At 33.1% G+C, this 18,383-nt stretch overlaps 3 protein-coding genes across 3 annotated transcripts; 2 read left to right on the forward strand and 1 right to left on the reverse strand.

Annotated features, from left to right (window-relative positions):
- The first annotated feature begins 2,616 nt into the window (after nucleotides 1-2,616).
- LOC145613465 (putative glucan 1,3-beta-glucosidase A) lies at nucleotides 2,617-5,794 on the forward strand. Its single transcript, XM_081668574.1, has 7 exons — nucleotides 2,617-2,902; nucleotides 3,321-3,440; nucleotides 3,538-3,894; nucleotides 4,004-4,173; nucleotides 4,270-4,425; nucleotides 4,699-5,051; nucleotides 5,384-5,794. Exons 1-7 carry the CDS (start codon nucleotides 2,684-2,686, stop codon nucleotides 5,566-5,568), a joined length of 1,560 nt encoding a protein of 519 aa, XP_081524700.1. The 5' UTR covers nucleotides 2,617-2,683; the 3' UTR covers nucleotides 5,569-5,794.
- Nucleotides 5,795-6,468: 674 nt separating this feature from the next.
- LOC145613644 (putative glucan 1,3-beta-glucosidase A) lies at nucleotides 6,469-9,547 on the forward strand. The gene is made up of 8 exons (XM_081668734.1): nucleotides 6,469-6,687; nucleotides 7,016-7,135; nucleotides 7,217-7,414; nucleotides 7,519-7,677; nucleotides 7,772-7,941; nucleotides 8,037-8,198; nucleotides 8,284-8,636; nucleotides 9,342-9,547. Exons 1-8 carry the CDS (start codon nucleotides 6,469-6,471, stop codon nucleotides 9,527-9,529), a joined length of 1,569 nt encoding a protein of 522 aa, XP_081524860.1. The 3' UTR covers nucleotides 9,530-9,547.
- A 5,495-nt stretch (nucleotides 9,548-15,042) lies between these two features.
- Nucleotides 15,043-16,532, reverse strand: LOC145615300 (uncharacterized). Its single transcript, XM_081670363.1, has 2 exons — nucleotides 16,168-16,532; nucleotides 15,043-15,693 (listed from the first exon to the last, which is right to left on the reverse strand). Exons 1-2 carry the CDS (start codon nucleotides 16,228-16,230, stop codon nucleotides 15,058-15,060), a joined length of 699 nt encoding a protein of 232 aa, XP_081526489.1. The 5' UTR covers nucleotides 16,231-16,532; the 3' UTR covers nucleotides 15,043-15,057.
- Nucleotides 16,533-18,383: the final 1,851 nt, after the last annotated feature.

Below are 18,383 nucleotides of genomic sequence, written 5' to 3' on the forward strand. Positions count from 1 at the left end.
GACCATACTAATATATACTTTTTTTTTTTTTTTTTTTTTTTTTTTTTTTTTTTTGTAACAATTGAAGTTTCATGCTTGTCAATGTATAATTGTTACCATTAATAAAAGGCGAAATTGACCTCAACAACACGAACTTTAACAAGGTACATGTAGCAGCATGAAGTTTAACTAGTAGCTATAAGCCTATAGCAACACAAACTTCTTTATTAGGTGCACAAAATATCAAAAATGAAGCTCGATACCTTAAATTTTGCCAAAGACATGGTACCTAATATTTTATTATTATAAAAAATCGTCTGGTATTGCGTGCCTCGATTTGTATGAATAAAAACAAATTATTAAACGGGGTTTTGGAGGTCAATCTAGTCAATTTTTTGATGAAATTTAGCAAAAAAAATCGATTTGCGTGCTATAAAAATGTATCGGTTAAGGTCTTAGGTCAATTTGGACCTTGAGGACTAAATATGATATCAAAATTTGCAAAAAGTTAATAAAATATTAAAGATTTCACGTATTCGATAAATTTCCGGCTCTAGGTTTCATGAATGATATTATGTGCACCCGATGAAAAAGTTGATATTGTTACGGCTACTAGTCAAAGTTCATGCTGCTATATGCACCTTGTTAAAAGTTTGTGTTATTGAGGCCAATTTTGCTTTAATAAAATAATTGATAATGTAAAAGCATTTATATTGTAAAAGCATATATTAAGATGAATTTAACAAAATTTAATATGCCTATATATTTTCTAGCATATAAATTACTTTGTGTTAAGGAAGATTAAACTAATTAGTGAAAATTATCTAACGTTGCGATTAAAAAGACGCGGTAGTACAGTGATAAAATGATAATGCCATAATGAATCCAAACGATACGCAAACAATTTGTCGTGTATAACTCTCAGAAGGTCATTACGTCAGAAGTGTTCTTTGGGTTGGTCAATACCTTAAAAAAATTCGGACTTCTCTCAAATAAGTTAACAAGGCATGTGTCTACATTTTCTACGTAAAATAAAGGCAATTGACCTTGGGTTTCCATAGATATAGCATGTGGCCTGGCCCTACGGAACTACTCGTATAAATTCACCTTCTTGGTAGTTTTTGTGAGTAAATTATCACGTAATTTTTAGGATACAATAGTTGCCATCATCATCATTCATCAAGCTAATAACATCGTATTAATTTCAATCGTCATAAACTCATAATAGGATTTGGGGACTTGGGGTTATACAAATTGAATGATAAAAAGGAGAATATCACTCATAAAACATGAAATATGACTCAAGATATCAACGATCAAGAATATACAAATTTAGCTTTCAATTTTTTTGTTTTTTTTTAATAGGAAAATGTTTGTTTTCCAAGAAATGGTACAACATGAAATTCTAGTATCCGAAAGTACAATAAAATCATTTTTGTAAGGAAAAATGTTTATGATCACATAATTATTTTTTTCGATCCTAACGAAAACTAGGTTTTTTACAAATTACTACGAATAAATTATGGCCTCAAATTAAACTGCCTATATCCATCATATTTGATATTTGCAATTGCAAGTATGTGATTGTGATAGAGGCAAAGTGGCGATGCACTTACTTGTCCCCATCCTTTTGGTTATGCATGCGTCAACTCTAAGCAGCGAGACAACTTGCATGTATATTCGTAACGCGGAATTTCCTTATTAGAAATTTGTATTTCTGGATGGTCTTATTCGTGAATTAGGCTGGTCAAATAACATGTCCTAATTATTATATTTTTCATAATCATCTAGACATCAATCAATAATCTAAACTACCATATTATATACAATTTCATTATGATCTTCTAATTATCTAGACATCGTGCATTAATCTAAATTTCTAAACTAGCATATTGTATACAATATATACAATGCAAGTACATCTATTGTCTTCTATTTCCTTAGAATTATTATAGTTTATTCAAACGAAGATTATTGAATGTCTTAATGTACCACTAAATCAAATATTACTACTTGCATGAATTGGTTAATCGATGACTAGATTCATCAATGTTCAATTAATTCTTAATGTTTTTATCTTTAATTCTTAATACATAGCCCTAGTGAATTCTAGATCGTACATTGTTTTTCCTTACCATTATACTCTATTTGTTTTCAGAGTTCCTCCACGTTTGAAAGGTGATTATCTCGTGAAGTTAACAATCAAAATAAAAAGACTTTTTAGAGACAGATTTAAAAAAAACTTGGAGAGATTGTTATATACACCCAGGTAATCCCAAGGTTATTAGTTTTTATTATTCATTTGATGATTGAATGAAAAACAATTATCAAAATGAGAGTAATTGTGGCCTTGTGGGTGTACGGTACATCCGGGTGTATAGAACAAAATCTACTTACCTTGCAATATTCAAACTAGCACAAAATTAAAGTCAAACCTTAAACATCGGGATATGATTGAAATTTATACATAAATACTTAATGCAGGCAGTCAAATGTCTATATGATTAGAAAAGTCAACTATGCAATACCATATTATTTCTACACGACTGTGCGCGCGTTGGCAATTCATGTTCACCAGATAATCATATCATTCTGATTCCTTCCTATAATCATACTTCATACACAATATAAATAGACATACTCCTTTAAATCATAATCAAATAACCAGAATATTTCATTAAAAAAATACAAGGGGAAATATATAATGAAGATTGGTGCTAAATTTACCTTCTTATGTTCATTGTTAGTGGGAATTTGTTGTATACAAAGCTTGATATTAGGGTGCCAAGCTGGGAGGGGTAATTTAAAACTTTCTATAAACCCGAGTTTTAAAGCGAAGGCAGTTAATCTTGGAGGATGGCTTGTTACTGAAGGATGGATTAAACCTTCTCTTTTTGATGGCATTCCTAACAAAGACTTGCTGGTTTGTATTTCTCTCTCTCAGCTCGTTCTTAATTTGTCGTGATTAGTAGTCACGTATTCTATTTTAGAATATGACCAAGAAATATACAATGCTATTTTTGTATAGAAATGATTTGTTATAGTTTATTATGAAGTAATCTGTACTTTTTTTTTTTTGTAAAATCGGACCATGTCATATTAGAGATTGTGACAATATGACAACTAAGTAAGTACTCGGGGAGTAACTTTTAATATGTCTTCTGTGTCAATATCTTCAATTTTGTTGAGTAACTGAGTTTTCTAACCCAAAAAAAAACAGAGCAATAGAGTTCAATTTGAAAATTTTAAGCCAAGCTATTGATTAGAAAAAGAAGCATGCATATATTACTTCTTTCAGTCTTTGTTAAAGACTTTTAAGTTGCTTAGTACTCAAATTACAGGATGGAACACAAATTCAGCTGAAATCAGTGACTATTGGAAAGTATGTATGTGCCGAAAATGGTGGAGGTTCCATCTTAGTTGCTAACAGAACCTCTGCATCAGGTTGGGAAACCTTCAAGGTAAGCTACTCCATCTAAACATAAGTTTACTTTAATTTGTTGCAAACTTTAGATGTGCTGATTATTGTAAGTTGTAACACATTTTTATTGGGTGTAGTTATGGAGAATCGACGAAAACACGTTCAATTTCCGGGTGTTCAGCAATCAGTTTGCAGGTGTGCAGGCTGGTGGAGGCAGTCCTGCAGTAGTTACAGTAGCTACTACCCCTGGAGCTTCTGAAACATTTAAGATTGTCAGGAATTCTGATGACAAAAACCGTGTTCGAATTCAAGCCCCTAGTGGCCTATTTTTGCAGGCAAAGACACAAGATCTTGTCACTGCAGATTATGCAGGGGATGGTGGATGGGGGGATGATAATCCATCTGTTTTTGTGATGAATATAGTCGGAACCTTACAAGGCGAATTCCAAGTTACTAATGGTTATGGCCCCGAAAAAGCCCCTGAGGTTATGAGGGTAAGCAGCATATACTTATATCACTTGGAATATCTTGGTTTATAAACCAGCTTCTGTAGCTGAAAATTTAAACATTCTGACAGAAATAAGAACTTGTTCATTATATCAGGAACACTGGAGCACATTCATTGTTGAAGACGATTTCAGGTTCATTTCTCAGAATGGACTCAATGCTGTTAGAATTCCTGTAGGATGGTGGATAGCTAGTGACCCGACACCCCCTAAGCCTTTCGTGGGAGGATCGTTGCAGGCCTTGGACAATGCCTTCACTTGGGCACAGTAAGTCTTGTTTTTTTTAATATGTGCTGATTATAAGGACTTCATAATTTATAGATTAGGGACTTATAATGTTGTGTGTTTATGTTGAACCTGCAGAAAATATGGTATCCAGGTTATAGTTGACCTGCACGCAGCACCCGGTTCACAAAATGGGAATGAACACAGTGGAACTAGAGATGGATCTCTTGAATGGGGAAAAACTGATGCAACTGTACAGCAGAGTGTTGCTGTTATCGACTTCTTAGCTTCCAGGTACTTGATAAAAACAAGAGCTTCAGATCCTTTAATGTTAATTTCCACTGAAATTGTGCAGGAAAATATTCTTTTCCTAATTGGAGTTATTTAAATCCTGTTTTCATACAGATTTTGTACCTTTTTAGACTTTGATTTGATTGCATAAGAAGAGGAAAACATGTTTCTAAACACTGCCTTTGTATATGTACATGTAACTTTTCTAAGCCATCCAAGAAGTTCTGACCTGATTATATATACTGATTAAATTAACCACACTTGATTTGAGTGCAGATATGCAACAAAGTCTAACCTGTTAGCAATTGAGCTGATCAATGAGCCTGTAGCGCCTGCTGTGACTTTGGACACCTTGAAGAGCTACTATCAGCAAGGATATGATACAGTCCGAAAGTACTCTTCAAGCGCGTATGTTATAATGTCCAATCGCTTAGGACCTATAGATGCAAGGGAGTTGTTTCCCCTTGCTAGTGGAAAGCAATTAACTGTAGTCGATGTCCATTATTACAACCTCTTCTCGAGCATATTCGATAACATGAGTGTCCAACAGAACATAGACTTCATCAACAACAACAGGTCTTCGGATTTGGGTTACATTACAACCTCTGATGGCCCCCTTACTTTTGTTGGTAAGTACTTAACCAACATATATAGTAACCAACTTAGAAAATGTATATAAGAAATTGCTTGCACGCTAATTTTGTTGGTAAGTACTTAACCAACATAATAACACACTTAGTATTATGATACACATAAGAAATTGCTTGCACGCTAATATATAATGCAGAGATACATGTACCATTATACCATGGTACGTATCACACATGCCAATTAATTATCAATAACATGCATCGATGCATGGTATATTGGCATGAAAGTAACGTACTTCACTAACACCTACTCCGTAATAAATTTTGGTAAATTTGATACTAATCATCTTATTATGTTCATTTAAATGCAGGAGAATGGGTTGCTGAGTGGCAGGTAAATGGAGCAACAAAGGAGGATTTTCAAAACTTTGCAAATGCACAACTTCAAGTGTATGGTCGTGCAACCTTTGGATGGGCTTACTGGACTTACAAAAATGTGAACAACCATTGGAGTCTTCAGTGGATGATTCAAAATGGTTACATCACACTAACCTAGTTTGACTTTGGCTATCCTTGTAAGTTTAAGGCTTTGGTGGTGTTGTACACATCCGTATCCGTGTATACGAAGATCATCAGTTACCTCAACTTTATGGGATTACGACTTTGATAATATTGTAACATTATATAAAATTATGTAAACCTTTTATTTTTCAATATAACAATCAAAATACTACCAAGTATAAGAATTAAAGCACGTGATTGAAGTGGACAGTTTTATAAAAGCAATGAGAAGCTAAATTGAATGATTTTTGGGAATTTCACAGTGGTAGCTAAAATTGCACATTTTCAATGGTACAAATTCTCTCAAATAGTAATACTTTTGATAAGTTTCCTTAACATATACTCCGTAATATTTTGTAATAAACAACTAATTAGTCTAATTAAAGTTATTAAACAGGAATTCATAAAAGCAAATAAAACAAGGCTAAAACTGATAATTGAAACCAAGGATCGATTTATATACTCTATCATGCTCCCTTGCATGAGACTATGAGAGTCTGTTGGATTTGAAGTGTAAATGCGATATGAGCTATGGAGGTGGATGAGATTAGACCCCGTGACATTGCTAACTTTTGATAACATGTTAGAAGACCATCTCAGCCTAGCTTAAGCTGATGATGGTTAAAGTCCATGATCGGTTCATAAGCTCTATTTAGTATCAACTACCAATTAACTTGTGAATAATATTCGCATATGTATCTCGTTTGTTGAGCATTGATTGTATAACTAGACGAGTGCTTTCGTCGCCAAATGATGTCCACTAAATAGTTGCATCGCTGTGATTCCTTCCCATAATCTCTAATCTACAACATTGTATAAATACCCCCTTAAATACACAATTTTATGAGCAGAAAAGTATCAATTGTCAGGTGCAGCAAAATTTCATCAAAACATAATGAAGGTTGGTGCTAAATTCACCTTCTTATGCTCATTGTTAGTGGGAGTTTATATACAAAGTTTGATTATAGGGTGCCAAGCTAGGAGGGCTAATAACATACATCATCGCGTAAACCCGGGTTTTCAAGTTAAGGCAGTTAATCTTGGAGGATGGCTTGTTACTGAAGGATGGATAAAACCTTCTCTTTTTGATGGCATTCCTAACAAAGACTTGCTGGTAAATTTCATCTTTGCCCGGGATTAGTAGTCACGTGTTTATTATTACTAATTTTTGTAACATTAGATCGTCTCATCTCAATATGACTACTAGTTTAAATTACTAAGTTTGTACGTGGTCACTTGATCTAAGAGTAACTTACCATACGTGATACCTTATTAATAATTAAATTAGACGTTGCATTTTCTACTACCGTGTCTATTTGTACAATTCTTATGAGTAAAGGATCGGAGTTCAATTTTATTCCAAGATTTGGATATAACATATAAGCACATTATTTCTTCATAAAGGACACTGAATTTGTGTAGTATTACCTTAAATTTTACAGGATGGAACAAAGATTCGGCTAAAATCAGTGACTATTGGCAAGTACATAAGCGCTGAGAACGGCGGAGGGACAATCTTAGTAGCTAACAGAACTTCTGCATCAGATTGGGAAACCTTCAAGGTGAGCTACACCATCTAAACATATTAACTTACTTTAACTGTTAAACAATTTTCATGTATTTAACAAAATTTTGGAGTGTAGCTATGGAGAATCAACGAAAACACGTTCAATTTCCGGGTGTCCAACAATCAGTTCGCAGGAGTGCAAGCCAGCAGAGGCAGCCCTGCAGTAGTTGCAGTAGCCAATTCCCCAAAATCTTCTGAAACATTTCGGATTGTCAGGAACTCTGATGACAAAAATCGTGTTCGAATTCAAGCTCCTAATGGTCTGTTTCTACAGGTTTAGCTCTTACTGTTCTCCTCACTTCCCCTGCTAGAATCATATGTGCAAGTCTTAAAATAAGCGAGATGATCAATTCTTAATTTTTTTTTTTTTTCCTGCAGGCAAAGACACAGGATCAGGTCACTGCAGATTATGCAGGGGACAGTGGCTGGGGGGATGATAACCCATCTGTTTTCGCGATGAAAATTGTTGATACCTTACAAGGAGAATTTCAGATCACTAATGGTTATGGCCCCGAAAAAGCCCCACAGGTTATGAGGGTAAGCATCACATACTTAATTTCTAATTTCTTGCTTAAAATTTTAAAGTCAATACTTTGTCACAGAACATAAATGTGTAACTTCATTGTATCAGGAACATTGGAGCACTTATATAGTAGAAGATGATTTCAGGTTTATTTCTCAAAATGGACTCAATGCTGTTAGAATTCCTGTAGGATGGTGGATAGCCAGTGATCCGACACCTCCTAAGCCTTTCGTGGGAGGATCGTTGCAGGCTTTGGACAATGCCTTCACTTGGGCAAAGTACGTTTTTTTTGTACTCACTACCCTTTTTATTGCTGGTCAATAATTTGAAAAAAAGGGACTAATATTGTCAAGTGCATATTGTGGACTTGTAGAAACTATGGAGTCCATGTTATAATAGACCTACACGCAGCAGTCGGGGCACAAAATGGATATGAACACACTGGATCTAGAGATGGAACTATCAATTGGGCAAAATTGAATAATACTATATATATACAACAGACTGTTGCTGTTATCGACTTTTTAACATCCAGGTACTAATTAAACACTACCTTGTATATATATAAGTAGCTGACATTTCATACTGAAAGCATTAGGCATACTGTCATCTGAATGCAGATACGCGAAATTCCCTAACTTGCTAGCAGTAGGGCTGCTCAATGAGCCTTTAGCTCCTGTAGTGACAGTGGATACCTTAAATAAGTACTATAAGGCAGGATATGATGCAGTGCGCAAGCACTCTTCAAGCGCGTATGTGATATTGGGAAATCGCTTAAAGCAGCCTATGGATCCAAGGGAGTTTTTTCCAGTTGCTAGAGGAATGCAGTTAGCTGTAATTGATGTCCATTACTACAGCACTTTTAATGCTATTAACAGCACGAGTGTCAAACACAATCTCAACTTCATCTACAACAACAGGTCCTCGGATTTGAGTTATGTTACCACCTCCAATGGCCCCCTTACCTTTGTTGGTAAGTAATTATAGGAAAGCCAGCTTATACACTAGGTTGCATACGCTACCTTTACCATGATGTTGTCATGTTGATATTATAACCTCTAACATATACATCTAAATATCTAATTAAGAATATAATAGAAAAGTTAGGGATAATAGGAATAATAAAGAATGATTAATATTAAGACAATGAAAGTAGCCCCATGATTAGATTAGTACATGGCCATAAAGCTATTAGCTTGGAAACTTAACCAACCTCCATCAAGGTGCTAAAATGTGATAGCCTTGCCAAAATTTTGGGAAGAAGTAAAATGGCTATTTAATATTATTGGTTAGGACCACATAGAACTTACTCGTACTTTATCTCTTTTCACATTAAACTACTTCGTATTTTTTTTTAGTGTAACCCCCCCCCCCCCCCCCCCCCCAAAACTCATACTACTTTTGTTTCTTATTATTATTTATAACAAATTAATTTTTAATTTCTTACAAATAATACTCATTTATTGCAAATAAAAGACTTTTAGACTTTATCTAGGCCACTAGTATGCAATAAAAACAAACACCCTTTTAAAGGGACTTTTTTTTCGGTGTTTTTAATCTTACTTATTACTCCGTAATTATTAGTGTCATACAACTTGAAACTTAAAAATTACCTAATTACTCGTAATTTATTTGGCACTTATTATCTAGGAATATTTTTATTTTAATGTTGATGCAGGAGAATGGGTTGCTGAGTGGAAAGCGAATGGAACAAAGGAGGAATATCAAAAATTTGCAAATGCACAACTTCAAGTGTTTGGTCGCGCAACCTTTGGATGGGCTTATTGGACTTACAAGAATGTGAACATTCATTGGAGTCTTAAGTGGATGATTCAAAATGGTTACATCAAACTTAACGGTATATAATACTACCTTTGCTTCTTATTACTCGCAACAAAGGAATATTTTATATCTCTTCAATAATACCCTTTTGTTGCGAGTAATAAGAACCGGAGGTAGTATGATTAATAATGTATCCATTAGTCGACCCCTTCTCTAAGGTTTAAGGCTTATATGTCATATGTTGTATTGTTTGTGTAATTGTATAAATATAAACCTAAGAAGTTTTTGTAATCAGTCAAACTAAACATGGGCACGGGCCGTGCCCGTGCCGCCGCGGGCCGTGCCTGGCCGTGCCGGGGTGGCGGCCGTGCCGTGCCGGCTCCGCGGCGGGTCGTGCCGTGCCGTGCCTGAAATTGGCACACCCCAGCCCACAGCACGGCACGGCCCACGTGCCTAGCGGGCCGTGCCGTGCCGGGCCGCGGGCCAAACCGTGCCTACCTTAATTTTTTTTTTTTTTTTAAAAAAAAAAAATTAAATGTTAAAAAAAACGAATTAAAAACAAAAATGCATATAATAAAAAAAAATACTAGCTAGTGCGATAATCCGAAAACACAAAAAATTGAAGAATAACTTATTTTATTATATGACGGTAGCCGGTACGAATGTACGATAATTCAATAATACAAAATTACAAAATAAGTAATGATAATTAAAAATCGTACAATAGTGTATGAATATTGAATAACTTCATTTATTATACGGAATACGAAGTTCGATAATACAAAAAGAATACAATAGTGTATAATGTAAATATGTAATCATGTAATTATTATTGGTCGTCTTCGTCTTCGCCTTCATCTTCATCTTCGTCTTCGTCTCCTAGAGGTTCAAGGTCATCCGCCAATTGAGTGGATTGAGAAGTATGAGAACTAAAAGAAGTCGACGTTCCTTCATCGTCGTCGTTTTGTGCATAAGTACGATCTTGAGAACGAGTTTCGGCATCCAACCAATCCTTGAAGCAAACACACATTTCAAGTGTTTCGGGTTTTAGTCTTGTTCTTCTATCGTCTAGAACTCTTCCCGACGCACTAAAAGCTCTTTCGGAAGCAACGGAGGAGACTTGGATAGCAAAAATATCACGAGCCATTGCCGACAAAATTGGATGTTTCACGGCTTGTGATTTCCACCAATCGAGGATGTCGAGGCCAAACTTCTCTTCATCGTCCATGCCTTTCATGAAGTCGTAACTTAAGTACATTTGCAACTCCGAAACATCGCTTTGTGTTCTCCTAGATGATGATGATTCTGTACCTGAATACTTAGACATCAAGTTAGCAGCTTGTGCAAATAAACCTTTGGCCCGTTTACTTACATTTTTGGATGTTTGAGAAGGGGCAAATCAAGACACGGTTCCATATTTACTTTCATAAACATTATATAAATTAAAAAACTCATCCGTCACCTTATTCTTAAAAGTTTCAACATCATCTTCAAAATTCATGTTACTATAATAAATATCAATTAATAAAAAGGTGCCATCATATTTTTGTCTAGGATCTAAAATAGAAGCAAAAATATAAATCATAGGAATATCGGTGTAATATTTACGCCATTTATCCTCCATGGATGGAAGATATCCACGATAAACACGGCTATTTTCCAACGGCTAGTACAAGGCACGTGCCTGGCTTCGTGCCGGGCCGTGCCTGGCCGTGCCACGTGCCGTGCCGGCGGGTCGTGCCAGCGTGCCGACCGTCGTGCCGGCCACCGTGCCGCCCGCCGTGCCCGTGCCCGTCCCAGAAATTTTGTTCACGGCACGGCCCACGACCCACAGGTGGGCCGTCGTGCCGTGCCGTGCCGGTGACCGTGCCGGGCCGTGCCGGTGTCGTGCCGGCACGGCCCGTGCCCACCTTTAAGTCAAACTATAATCAAACTTATATACAAATGAAGTAAAATAAAAAGCAAGTGATTTATATGATTAAAGTATTGTGAATAATGTGACATTGGCAAAGTGGTTATGCTCTTAATTATCTCCATTTTTTTTTTCTATTAATGCACGTGGGTTCAGACCACAACGTGGGTTTTCGCTACCTGCTATTGCTATTATATGATAACCAATTAACGATCAATATTATTAGAGAAAGAAATCAAGGTAGACCCTTAATGAGATTACTACACGCATGGTCCATGCAAAGCCACCACACCATTTTAGGCCAATAATTAGTTTTCAAGTTGAATATTAACCAAATTATAACGTAAGGCCCCGTTCTTTAGAGCTGCTCTGCTCTGCTTTGCTCTGCTGAAATCTGCTCTACTTTGCTCTGCTCTGCTGAAATCTGCTCTGCTCCGCCCTGCTCTGCTCTGCTTAAAATTAATACTTAATATTGAATTATTATAATAATAATGTATATTTAATAATAATAATAAATAATTAATACTTAATGATAATAATAATAAATATTTAATAATAATAATAAATAAATAATATTTAATAATAATAATAAATATTTAATAATAATAATATATAATTAATATTTAATAATAATAATATATAAATAATATTTAATAATAATAATAAATATTTAATAATAATAATATATAATTAATATTTAATAATAATAATATATAAATAATATTTAATAATAATAGTAAATATTTAATAATAATAATATATAATATTTAATAATAGTAATATTATTAAATATTAATATTTAATAATAATAATAATTAATATTATTAAATATTAATAATATTAATAATAACATAATTAATATTTGATAATAATAATATTAATAATAATAATATAATTAATATTTAATAATATAAATATTATTAATTATAATTAATAAATAATAATAAAATTTAATGATATAATAGTAGTAGTAGTAGCAGCAACAACAGTAATAATAATAATAATAATAATAATAATAATAATAATAATAATAATAATAATAATAATAATAATAGTAATAATAATAATAATAATAATAATAGTAAAAATAATAATAATAATAATAGTAATAATAATAATAATAGTAATAATAATATTAGTAATTATAATAATATTAGTAATAATAATAATATTAATATTAATGAAATCTGCTCTGCTCGACTCTGCTCTGCTCTGCTCTGCTCTGCTTCAATCTGCTCTACTCTGCTGAAATCTGCTCTGCTCTGCCCAGATTCTCAAAAGAACAGGGCCTAAGAGTACTCATAGTTAGAAAAAGATAGCCCTACCTAAAACATACATTGTATCTTGGGGAAAGATTTATGTATTACACATGGCAAATCATTATTGATGGAAAATGATGTTGGAATATTATTACCTAGGACCACATATATTTATGAATAATATTTTTTTAATATGTATTGAAATTTTTCATTAAGTAAGATATAATTACCTCTGTTTCAAATTTGCAACGATTATTCGAATAATAAATGGGAGTACTAAATGCAGGGATAATTTTTCCTAAATGCAGAATAAGTTAATTTTTTAAAAAAGCTTATATTCCAATTTTGTCCTTGTTTTAAATTAATCTTTTACACTCCAAACTATACAATATTAACAATAATCCTTACTGTTTAATCTACAAGCATATTCTAATGTATTCAACCTTTCATCTTATTTAATATTCAATACTATACAAATTCGTGTACAATAATGAAGTGTACTACGACGATTTTTTTAAGGTATGAATATTATGTGTTGTATTTTTTTTTCCCCCCGCAAAATCTAATTTATAGATGAACAATCAAACAAATTAAAATTTTCGTCTTTTACACCCGGTTATGATTTTCGGGGGTCAACAATACCCCCGAAACTGTTTTCTGGAGATCAATAGTAGCCCCCGGAAATAATTTCTGGGGGTCAACAGTACCCCCGGATATGATTTCCGGGGATTGACAATACCACCGGAAATGATTCCCGAGGGTCAACAGTACCCCCCGGATATGATTTTCCCAATACCCCCCGATCCATGGGTCCACAATACCACCCTAAATTGTTGACCCCCGGATTTAATTTCCGGGGGTCGACAATACCCCCGGATATGATTTCCGGGGTTCAACAATATCCCCCAAATATGATTTCCGGGGGTCAACAATAAAAGAATATTTTTTAAAGCCGAGAATGAAATGAATTGAAAAAATAAATTGAAAAAAGGCTCCTAAACATGATATAGCGAAACAGTATTGAGTCATTTTTTAAAAATTTTGAAAAAGGGTATATTAGTCTTTTTATATTTTATTAATATCATTAATTCATCTCTGCATTTAGTACTTGTAATAAATTGTTCAAAACGTGGCTACATGACATGGTTATTCGCAAACAAAATGTGCTATACACAAATAACCTACTTAATATTACTTAGTCTAATTTCAAATCATATTTATTTTATCCAAAAACCAAACTATAAAATGACTTTTATAATAAAAAATGAATTGTAACCTATAAATATTCATACATGTCTCTCTCTCTCTCTCTCTCTCTCTCTCTCTCTCTCCTTTCTTTCTTTCTTTTTTTTTTTGCTTGCTTGCTACACAATTGAATTGAATGAGTGTTTTTTTAAATCATTCCTTGATATTATTTATACCTATCGATTTTGGTATAGGAATACATACCCCTCAGTTAGGGTATTCTCATAACAAAAATAATTGGATAGTCAATATATATATAGCTTATCATGCTTTACACTACCTCCGTTTTAAATTATTTGCAACGATTTGACATAAAGCAGAGAGGAAGAATATCAAATCGTTGCAAATAATATGAAAAATAATATAAAACGAAGGTAGTAATAAAAAGGTGCACGCATAATAAAAAAAAAGATATATAGGTATAATATAACACATTTAATGATTGTAGTTTTGACGAAGAAAACCTTTATTTAAATCTATTTTATATAATTGTTAATTTAGATTTGATTTGTAGACTTTATAGGACTTTTTAATGAATTGATTAGTGGAGTGATTAAGGGCCTGTTCACATTTACTGAACTGAACTGATTAGAGTTGAACTGAACTAAATTGAACTGATTGGAGCTGAACCGAACTAAACTGAAATGAATAATTTATGAGAGAAGGAAATTAAGAGCTAAACTGAACTAAACTGATCTGATCTGAAATTAAATAAATGTGAACATACATGCCCTAAGTTTTTTCAAAACAATGCAAAAAACAAAAGTAATGTGTTTGACAATTTGAGTTTGGACTTTTTTGTGTTGTGTGTGTGAAGAAAAAGAAGAGGAGGGACCATAATAATATCAGTTAACTTGTAGTGGTAACAAAAAAAAGTCCCAAAAAAGTACTTTGAAAAATACTTATAAAAAAAACAGTCGATATTATGGCAAGTGTAAACACTTGGGAAAAAGAAAAAGTGTACATAAAATTATACAGTAATTTAACCTAGCTCTCCTTTCTGATACATGAAAATATCATGAAAAATTAATCCAGTAATTACCAAACAAGTTTGGTTATTTACTGCACTAACAAAAAAAAAAGGGAGCACAATCTAATGTACAAGTATTATATTGTGTACATAACATCACTCAGAAAATGAAACAACAGAAAATTTTTTGAAAAAAACAAAAAAAAAAACATAAGATGATCATTATTCAATCATCAAATGTAACAAAAAATCTCTTATGCTTCCTCCTCTGACACTTAGATTTTATTTTAATAATCAATTGAAATCCTGTTGAAGAACTCAAGGGTAAAGTTCTAACAGAAGATTCAACCCCTCTTTTACCCTTTAATAGTTGATCAATTAGCACAACACCTTGTTCTCTATGTGTTATATTATTAGCAACAATTATAGCACCTCTTGGATTCAGATGTAACCTCTCGGATAATGATCTCAGCCGACTCGAGTCGAAACCAGTGCAGTCAATGACAGCGAAATCAACGTTACGAATGTCGTTTATTAGTTCACATGGATCACCAACTCGTAGTTCGGTTACACCACTAGCGTCGCAGTTGTCGTGGTCGCGATCGACGTAGTGGTCTAGTCCGAAGAGGGATTGAAGAGTAGGCCGAATGCATATGAGTTTGCCCTCGGTTTGTTTAGCAGCAACAGCTAGTGCAAGAGTTAAGGGTGTAACGCCTTTTTGGTGGGAAGTTATGTCTAGTATTATTCTTGCTTTGTTTCCTGCTGCTAAAGCTGATAGTAGTTCTGTTCCTTGTGGTTCGATTACTTTGCTTCCATCTACTCCATACCTTTCTTCTTCATTTTGTATGTTATTCTCTTTACACTGAAAAATATAAACAAAAAGAAACCCATGAGTAAATATGATGACTAAGTGTCAGACTCGGCTATTTTATAAAATGTAAATTGAATCGTGCCATGAATCAAACCCTAACTCTTGAAACTAATCAGGTCGAACATTGGTATGTAGGTATACATATTCAAGTGTCAGACTCAGATATTTTATGAAAAAAATATATATATCATGATTTATAGCAGAATATTGTGTATACTAACAACTTAATTAATGCAAGAATCTAACACGAATATTAGATCGTGTCATAAATTAAATCCTAACTACTCATGAAACTAATAATCACGTCAAATACTGGTATATATACATATTTAAGTGACAGACTCAGTTATTTCATGAAACACATATATCATGATTTATAGAAGAGTAGAGTGTATACTAATTAATAATATAGTGTCAAGAATTCAACACGAATTTTAAAGATTGAGATAAAGAGTGAATACTTACCAAATGAAGAGTTTGCAAGAAAGCTTTCATTGCATGTTGAGGAGACCACTCCATTGTTGCCATATTAGTTAGTTAGTTTACTATCAACTTGTTCTTGTTTTTATGTGCTACTATAAAACGTATGAGAGCTTCTTAAGTTTGATGATGTATGTTTTATGACTACTACTATTCAACATCCCACCTCTCTTTCTTTTTATAGTAAACTCTTACCATTTATTTCATATTTTTTTGCAAAAAAATCAAAGAAAAGGGTGAATCTTACCCAATGACTAAGCAACACATGGCAAACGAAATGGGCATTTTTGCATGGCTTGCAAATTCGTGGCAAGAATAGAGCAATTTCATGTGAGAGTTACAGTCTGTATAGAGTAATTCCACCCCCTCTTTTTCTCATTTATTACAAATTTTTTTAAAAAAAATAAATAAATAAAAATAAAAAAGAAAAACATCTAAAAAAATCTAAATACGTATCAACTACGTATGGGACACATGGCGTCATATAATAGTTTGGTGTAGGACACGTGGAGGGTTTTGATTCTTTGGTTAAGTGACTATGTCATTGCTAATTATTGGTTCATGTATGTAACTTAGCTTGAATTGCTAATTATAGTATTTTAGCCACCAAGATTTTCATTGACACGGAAAACTAGGGTGAATGTTTCATGTTTATTTGCTTGCTGTCCTTGTTACGTATTTGAATAATGATCTTATAATTCTTTATTACATACTTAATGCTAAGTTTCCAATCATGTATATAGTCACTATGTTACTCAGATACGTGTATACCAGATACGTATCGAATGTGAGTATAAATTTAAGAGGTAGACTCGATAAGATTTTAGGACACGGAGACATTGTTTTAAAATTGGACACAATATTCATAATACATATTTTATATAGGTAGTTTTTATGTGGTAAGCACGTATATACATACTTTGTAGGACACGTGGAGGGAGTTGATTCTTTATTTGCAAAGAATTGATCGACTATGTCATTGCTAATTATTGGTTCAAATAGCTAGCTAACTAGTAATTACAAGTATAAATTTGTGGCCACCAACATTTTACATCGACACAGATAACTAAGGTGACCTTGCTTGATATCTTTGTTTCTTTTCATTTTTTATTTTTGATGGGTGATATCTTTATTATTTGATGAAATTCTATATTATTTGACCAACGAAAATGTTCTAATTAAAGAAAAAAAAACATTGTCTTAAATAGTTGGAGTCCTAGCTTGGAGATGAGCTACTCGACATTCATGCTACAACTTGATTTAAATATTCACAAGTTACATATGGATACGTAAACACGAATTATAAATATACTTAAGTCCAAATCTTGTTACGTAATAAATCAAAACCCATAATTTTCTCCTTACTACTCTATCCCTCTCTACCTTTATAATATAATTAATTAATTAGAAGTTTCATGTAAGATTATCACATTTTTGTTGGAATGTCAAATTGTCAATTGGTTCGAGTACAAAATACAAACAAAAAAAGTGAAATAACATAATAGTGTATAGATGCATTGTTAGACGTGCAGTATATGAAATAATGAAGTACAAAAAACGAATTATTCATCAAGAAAGATAAGATAAGATATGATCATGATTCATGAAGTAATTGTTAGATCATGTCTGCATCAAAGTTAGGAATTGTATGTAGAACCGTCTTTGAAACACTGCATCATATCATCAACAGAGATGATACTTCATACCATACATAGAATGATAGAATCATAGATTATATTCCTATCACTACAGTACCCACGTTGTGGGGGATCTCTTATGCTCGTAATAATGGGTGATTTGTACTACAATTTTGAAACATACGTTTAATAACAAGTTGTTTATTGTTCTTCTGTTCCTACCATACGTCCATACTACCGGATTTCTTTAGGGTCCTTTGAAAGTTTGAAGTGTTATGCATCCAAACTCCAAAGTGGTAGTTATCTTTCAACTGTGCACGACGGAGTTACACGGCTTCCAAGGTCAAGTGTACAACCGAATTATACTCGGTAGAAAGTATCTACAGAGTATTGAATTATTAAGTTACAACGTTGTATAGGAAATATTTCGACTTTATTTTTTTTTTAATAACAATTTTTTAAAGGTGAAATAATTGACCTTTATTAAACCTAAATTCTTACAGTGTTTTTAATCTATTATCTGTAAGACAAAGAAGTGCTAAAAAATTAGGGGAAAAGATAAGA

Source organism: Chenopodium album, chromosome 25, assembly GCF_948465745.1.
Source record: "Chenopodium album chromosome 25, dcCheAlbu1.1, whole genome shotgun sequence".
Taxonomy (NCBI): domain Eukaryota; kingdom Viridiplantae; phylum Streptophyta; class Magnoliopsida; order Caryophyllales; family Amaranthaceae; genus Chenopodium; species Chenopodium album.